This window comes from Anticarsia gemmatalis, chromosome 11, assembly GCF_050436995.1.
Source record: "Anticarsia gemmatalis isolate Benzon Research Colony breed Stoneville strain chromosome 11, ilAntGemm2 primary, whole genome shotgun sequence".
NCBI lineage: Eukaryota > Metazoa > Arthropoda > Insecta > Lepidoptera > Erebidae > Anticarsia > Anticarsia gemmatalis.
Window position 1 is genome coordinate 7,388,064 of NC_134755.1, and position 8,178 is coordinate 7,396,241.

At 34.2% G+C, this 8,178-nt stretch overlaps 1 protein-coding gene across 1 annotated transcript; it reads right to left on the reverse strand.

The window, feature by feature from the left end:
* Window positions 1-237: 237 nt before the first annotated feature.
* Window positions 238-6,905, reverse strand: LOC142976533 (luciferin 4-monooxygenase-like). The gene is made up of 9 exons (XM_076119954.1): window positions 6,706-6,905; window positions 6,293-6,500; window positions 5,342-5,654; window positions 4,597-4,756; window positions 4,010-4,155; window positions 3,643-3,775; window positions 3,082-3,303; window positions 1,275-1,445; window positions 238-465 (listed from the first exon to the last, which is right to left on the reverse strand). Exons 1-9 carry the CDS (start codon window positions 6,820-6,822, stop codon window positions 358-360), a joined length of 1,578 nt encoding a protein of 525 aa, XP_075976069.1. The 5' UTR covers window positions 6,823-6,905; the 3' UTR covers window positions 238-357.
* Between the last annotated feature and the right edge of the window lie 1,273 nt (window positions 6,906-8,178).

Consider the following 8,178-nt stretch of genomic DNA (forward strand, 5'->3'; position numbering starts at 1 on the left):
AGATGTAATTATCGTTGGGGATTCATTAACCAAAAGTTATGATTAAACAGACAAATAAATTCAGTATAGGTTTTATCACTTGAAATATTGCAGAAAATGTTTTTATGAACCGGTCAGAAATTTTCTTTGAACTGTATAATAAAACTTACCTGGATATTACTAAAAAAATATTAATCTTATTTCTATATACATGCAGTATAAGTAATTTCTATTACCTTCAATGAGTAATGATTACAATTACATAAACTATCTCTCACAGTACATATATAACATCCTTAAACAGAGTAATAATGAAACAAGTACGCTCTGCGTTGAATATGTTTATTCTTAGTATGTGTGAGGATTAAGTTAAACAATTTAGTTGAGCATTTCCCTCAAGCGCTGACGCATTATCTTCCCCCTAGGATTCCTCGGCATTTCTTCAATGAACTTTACACCACCTCTTAATTGCATAAACGGCGGTACCTGAAAAATTAACCGACGTTACTGAGTCAATGAACATTCCCGTTTTGTTAATAAGATTGTCGGTTCATTTGTCTGTCTTATAATTCAGTTAATTTGTATGACTCCCACCTTTCGTGGAAGTAAGGTAAAAGTGTTCTTATGTTTGCTTCAAAATATGTCTTTCTTTCACTGAATGTTCATATTTATTTGATTATTCCATGAATAAGACAGTGTTTGCCAGACATCAGTAAGTTACGTACGGCCTACGCTCGGCCTACAATTTCGATAGTGTTCTTTATGATTCGTACTACATCAATATAAAATACTCAATCATAAATTAAATTGTATTAATTTCCAATCATAAAGTATTCATACATCTTGTATTGTAGGCACTTTATCGGCTGTGGATAATACTACAATCAGATATTGTATAGGCTTTCGTAGAACTTAGGCTTCATGAAAACTCCACGACAAAAAGGGTCGCCCACCTTTTTGTGTATTACGAAGAAATTAGACCTCTTTATTGTTAGCGATATAAAACTTGGTACTCTCCCAGTTGAGTATAGATATAAATAATTGAAAAATACAGATGTGAAGGTATTGAACACCGTTTATCAAACAATATACCTAACCAAAGAATTTATTGGAATCTGTCAAATATATGGACCTATGTAGGTGTTTATATATTTACATGAAAGTCTGGAACACGTAAAATCACTAAAACCCAAGACACCAGTTTCACTTGTGATGAATGATGATAAATACTATACCAACACAAGAAAAATATCGACAAAAAGGTACATTTTATAAAGAAATTGGTTTAGTCTTACCTCGGTAGCAACATAATCAATCAAATCTTTTTCGGTAACATCGACCCCCGGTTGCTTCACAACAAAGGCTGTTGGCTCCTCTCCGTAATCAAGTACTGGTTTACCGACCACCCCTGCCTCACGCACGCCTGGGTGCAATTGTAGTACAGTCTCTAGCTCCAGTGGAGCCACCTAAAATGCAAAGCTAGGTTTGTAGGTATCTACCTTAATTCTAGTTTGAATACCTAATACGGAAACTTAGACGCTGCATCAGCCGAGTCCTTAAGGTATTTCAAGCTGCATATTACGTAACAACACTATACTAAGTTGTAAGCTGTGACACTATTATTAAGCCAATTTAGGCTGTTATTAGATTCTACAGACTGTCTGTAAATGTGTATTTGTAGTTTAAGCGGTACATTAGTGATTGAAGATCGAGGTTTTTGGTTTAGATTTTCGAGTTGCGCTCAAGCTCAGATTTTTTTATCAGCTGGCTTTTTAAAATAGTCAGTTAATGATAACTACGAGCACATTCTCAGCGAAAAATGTTTATTTTTAATACTCAATCCATCATTTTATTAAAAACTAGCTGACCCGCGCAACTTCGCTTGCGTCACATAAGAGAATCATAACTTTCCCCGTTTTGTAACATTTTTCACTGGTACTCTGCTCCTTTTGGTCATAGCGTGATGATATATAGCCTATAGCCTTCCTCGATAAATGGGCTATCTAACACTGAAAGAATTTTTCAAATCGGACCAGTAGTTCCCGAGATTAGCGCGTTCAAACAAACAAACAAACAAACAAACTCTTCAGCTTTATAATATTAGTATAGATATATACGCAATATGAGTATTAAAATTATTAAATAGGACATGTGAATGCCATTAAGGATTGTTTTAGCTTTAAGGAAACAGTAATGGTTAATGTAGGCTGCCCCAAAACCCATATAACGGCTACTTTAGTCAAATGTGGTTCTTAAATAGTCGGTCGGCAAGCAACATTGCCTGTGTGTGTGCAATTGCGAAACCGCTTAGTGCTAGACAGAATAATTATTTTGTAGCGTGTGATACCGTTACAACAATTAGTGTCTTGGTCCTGCCTTATCATTTTCCTGGCTAATGTTGAACACCGCTAGATAGTAGGTCACTCGCAGTTAATTATGCTAATAGAAAAACAACTATGACGACCACGCTAATGCGCCAACGTACTTTGTTATCAACTTTCATTTACTAGAGTTATATTGCTCGCTAAGAAATATACTTCTTTTAAGAGTATTAACCTTGGTAGAAACGCAATAGGCTGAACAAATCTGGATAGAACCATCGTAACTCACATTTTCGTAATAAGCTTCGGATCTAGAAATGCGTAGATAATACAAAAGCTTATTCCTTTTATGACGTAAGCGGCCACCAAGAAAGGATTTCTCGAGATGAAAAGGTGTAGAATGTATTTCGTGACGAGTCCTAGTGAGTCCAGTAATAATACAGAAACTTAGCAGACTTTAGCTAGGATACAGTAAGTATAGAAATCATGTATAAATCTACATTTTCCTTTTTTTAAGATTTAGGTAAATTATAAATAGCGATGCTTACTTTCTTTGTCAGTTAAAATTACAAGAGCATTTTCTTTTGTGTTGATAGATGCGAACTTAGTATGAAAGTAATTGTCCGAGACACCTTTGACTGAACTTAGCGACTCCTGTTTTAATTAACAACAACTGGGACTAGCTTTTACCAGCATTTTGAAGTACGGGGATGTTGAACTTCCTAAAGGATATTCCAATGGAGTATTGCGGTTCATAATATAAATGTAATTGTGTACATACCTTGTAACCGTCGTATACGATAATTTCTTTGAGTCTTTCAACGATGTAAAAATATTTGTCTTCATCGTAATAGCCCAGGTCGCCGGTTTTAAAGAAGCCCTGTTCGTCTAAGTAATTTGAAGGGTCCACACCAATGTAACCTTTCATAAAGACAGGGCCTCTTAGACGTATTTCGCCGCGTTGGTTCGGACCCAGAGTTTTATGGGTTTCGGGGTCCACGACCTGTGTAAAATATACGATAACACATGATAAAATATCAATAGCAGTGTGAAGCCATTGATTTTACTCTTGTTGAGTTTAAAATGATGAGAGAAATTATTAACTCTAAGTACATAAAGCAGGTGTTGCAAAACAGGAAAACAGTGTTAATTGTGTATAGAAAAATGTTTCTTCATTAGAGTTGTATATATGTATATTATGTCACAGTACACGTGTTTGGTTAACAAAGGAGTCTTACACCTATTACCTACGGGTTTAATTTTTATTGTTCAATGTGAGGTGAGCAAAATGCAGCGTTGTTGGAGTTTACTGTGAAAAACAGTTGTTTCGTCTTATACATACTTTTAAAGTTATGCCTGGTGAAGCCATGCCGACGCTCCCTGGCTTGGGACCTCTGAACCCCCAACTTTCTGAGGTCAATTCACCAGCTTCAGTCATGCCGTAGCCTTGTAGAATATATTTTAGTTTTGGGAATCTACGAATTATACAAAAGTTAATAACCGCATCTAAAATCAATATAAAATAGTTCTAATAATCACTCGAACAGAGTCTGATTTCAAGGTTTTCGATTTAATTTAATATTACTAACACCTCATTATCACGAGAATCGATAAGTGAAACACGATCGTAAAGCCATTGAAGTTTGTATTTTCATAAAGAGATGATTTGAAATCGATGTGCTATTAAATAAAGTTGAATCGATACTCGCCTACATTTGACCTTTTCTATCGTTTTGTTGTGAAGAGGCGATGATCTTGAGTATATAATTTTCAATGAGTCGAGATTACATTTTTCTGCTTCCCTCGCCTTCGATAGGAAGCAAACAAAGGAGGGTACTATGAAAGCGATGTTAATCTGCAATAATGAGACGGCACTTATAAATAAACGATGCAATAAAATAAATATGTATAGTTATGAAAAAATCATGTGCTGCAATAATTTTAACTGATATAATAAAACTCGAAAAATATATTATTTGTTTTACCCCCGGCTTATGAGATACATTTAGCAGTAGTTTATCCATTCAATAGCGTTTAAACTCACATAAAAAAGGCTATTGAACAGATAAACTACCGCTAAATGTACTCGGAAACCCGGGGCTATCAATGTGACCCCAAATGAAACTGATTCTATACAAAAAGTAAAATGTTAAAAATTTCGATATATTTACAAAAAAGCAAGGGAAATACTGGGTACAATAATCGAAAAATCTCCACAATTTTCATCCATTTCATGAAAAAGGTCACATAAGCAACTACATTATGTAAATCTATTATAAAAACAATATGAACTTACGTCGCAGTTATCTATACATTTAATAAAAGTGCTTGGTATGGCATCCTCTACGTATACAATCTTCCTTCCCATCGCTAGAAACTTGTATGTCATGAAGGTATCATAGTTATGATACCACTCTCCGAACAGAAATGCTGTTTGTAGAGACTCGTCACGGAAACTAAAAAGTATAAAAGGTTGTTTTATTACAGTTCCGTTACTATGTTATACTTTCGCTGTCTGTCTGTCTGTCCGTATGTCCGTCCGCGGTGCAGCACAAACACTCCCGTATTAGATAGCTATAATTTAGAATACTTGTGAATCACAGCGACTAAGTAAGTAAAAGAAAATTGTTTTGAATTATTTCGGGCCAATATATTTTTTTTAAATTGTTCACCGTGAGCCTACATGTTTCTTTTCAAATACGATCTCGAAACGTTTAAATAAAGTTGCGATATTCAGCTGTTTAAAATATATATTTTTAAACTTACGGATCTAAATATTATATTAAAACTAGAACTATTAACTCAAGAAATTATTTAAGAGCCTTTATTATTCAGATTCTTATAATATTTCGTAAATCGTCTTTGTTGTTTTCGTTAAACACAAAACTGTTTTGTTCGAAAACAAGACGCTTGAGGCGACTCTTCAATATTTTATCGAGCTGTTTTATCATTTCCCTAAACGTAACTTGAATCAGACCGTGATTCATTAAGTATTTGTAGAGCAAGCATAGCTTAAATAAACAATTCTGTTCGTTACTCACTCATCGGGTAGACTATTGAGGATGCAATTTAAATGTGTCAGTTGTACGCCTTTTGGCATTCCAGTAGTGCCCGAGGAATACAAAATGAATGCTGTGTCAATCTGTCCCTGAACTTGCATCGGTTCAAACTTATTTATGTCCACGTCAATGACCAATGTTTTTATAGATATTACCGATTCCACAGCGTCGTCCAATGTTATGAAGTGCTTTATGCAGTCGAAACTTTTTAAAATATCGCTGTACGTGTTCCAGAAGTGATTCGAACATATGAAGTATTTTGGTTTCGTTATGGTTATTTTGTGTTTCAATGCCGCTGAAATATAAAAGCTTTGTAAACTAGAGTAAAAATATGAAATAATATTTAATATCTTTATATGAAGTTTTCACTCTGATACCGTAAATAAGATAATATCATATAATGAATATTAAGCATATTTGGTCTAAGGCTAAGCCAATAACATTTTTGCTATTTAATTAAATCATAACTGCACGTTTGGCGCAGTGGTTTAAGCGGTCACCTCGCCGCAACAACCATAGCGCCGCGTGTGGTGGGTTCGAATCCCACCCGGGACAAATCTTTGTGTGATGAGCACGAGTATTTGTTCTGAGCCTGGATGTTAATGTATCTATATAAGTATGTATTTAGAAGTATATAAGTATGTTTATCAGTTATTTGGTTACCATAGTACAAGCTCTGCTTAGTTTGGAATCAAATGACCGTGTGTGAGTTGTCCCATAATATTTATTTATTTATTTTATTATTTATAAACAAAATTTAAGGAGACTAATACAAAAAACCTCTCTCTTTTTATATCAGTATTCATATCATCTATAAAAAATGCAGAAGAAAATCTTATCCAAAACATCACTATCGGGCGTAATTTTTAAACTGTCACATAAAATATATGGAGCGTTTAAAGTATGTGGTGGAAGTAAGATATTTTGTCTCACCTCGACCGCTCTTTAAATCATAGGGGGTGTACGTCGCGCCGGTGAACACGATTGCAAGAACCGTGGGGACGAATTCATTGCGTTTTTCAGATCCCACTGCAACAATGTCACCTCGGCCCACCCCCAGCTTTGTCAAAGCAACGGACATATTGACGGCATATTGTGTGAATTCCTTGTACGTTAGTTTCTCACGTATTTCGCCGTGCTCCTGTTTCCAAAGAAAATGTTATTCAACGTTTTGTATGTTTTGACTTAATCTACTGCTTATTTGATGCCTAAATTGTACACGATATATTATTATTATCGTCTAGAATACTAGAGTATAATTTAAAACTAAAAGTTAACTGATTTAATAACCTTACACTGTAGGAAGCGAAACAGACGATTGTCAATTAATTCTTAGTTGAACTTACCAGTGCAATCTCATCGTTTTTAAGACGAAGTTTGTCTAAGATAAACTTGCCGAAGTTCAAATGAGCCGGAACTTTGATATCTTGGTCCCCGTATACGTATAAATCATCACTCAACATTCTGTAACTGACTGTACTGTACTAACGATTGACAAAGTGTTTGAAAACACGAGTGTTTGTACACAACTACTACGGTAATTTACCTTTGGAAAGGAAAACCTGTTATTTATAAAGCAAACTAGAAGTTACTTTTTATCAATACCAAGAAATAACTGATTGTAGTTTATAAAGTAACGTATACACTGTAAATATCGCATGCAAACTGAAACGTTTATTCTGGCAATAAAGAATATCTGAATGAACTTCATAGTTGATTATTAATGATTTCGATCGCGAACAATGTTTATTAAACAAAATATAGCAGTGAGAAAGGACCTTTAAGTTTAATCGTTATAATAACTATGCCAGTGCACTCGTTGTTGATTATTTAATTCACTATTTATATTAATTAACTACTTTAGAATCAGTTATTAATGTTTGTTATTTGATAGATTTATGAATGAGACTCGTTTATTATTAATTATTTTGTTTTGTTCTAGAAATAATTATGCAGAAATATGACTTGCTTCGGCCCGCAGCTGCACTCGCGATTTTTGTTGAAAATCGTAACATACGCACATACACACTTTTTTAAAGCATTGTAACATAATTTTTTATTTCTCCTGGTTGAAGCTCATTTGAAGTCATAAGGAAAGTCAAATAAACAAGTGTGTACGTATGGATAGTAGGTACAGTCTAGTATTAGTTTAATTTCCCTGTCTCATATTCATCCTGTGGACAGTAAAATTTCATTGTGTACTCATCATAAGATGAAGTTATTTGTTGATTTTTCCCCATATATTCTTGTTGTTTGGTATTTCTTGGAAAACATTTATTTATGACAATTATTTTGATTCGATAATTACGATGTTATTCATACTGAGCAACATACAGACTTTACTCAGTGTGAACTAATTTTATAACGTGTCTTGTTATCGTTTACACACTGGGCGTATTTCTTGTGAATGAGGAGTCGTATTTATTGAAATAGTTTTAGTAGAAATACTCTCGTAGTTTAAATATTGTCGCCAAAGAAGTAAACAAATATTATTCGACAAACTAACGTAAGTCCACGCTGTGTAAAAACCTCCCATAAAGAATTGAGGTGAAGCATATAATTGAAGAACGTGATCGGACAGATACGTCAAAAAACTTACCTATTGTTATCCGTTCATATTTTCAGAAACGTAGTTTTGTAGTAAACGTATTAAAATACTGACAGAAGCTGACATTTTAGACAGCGTGTACGTACTAGCGCGATTTTCTACAGTCAGTACTAACGAGTAAAGAGAATTTAGTTTCTACGGTGCACGCTAGAGGCACTAATCAAATTTCATACATTTTTTTTTTTAAACTAGCCGGTTGACGTTACTCGAT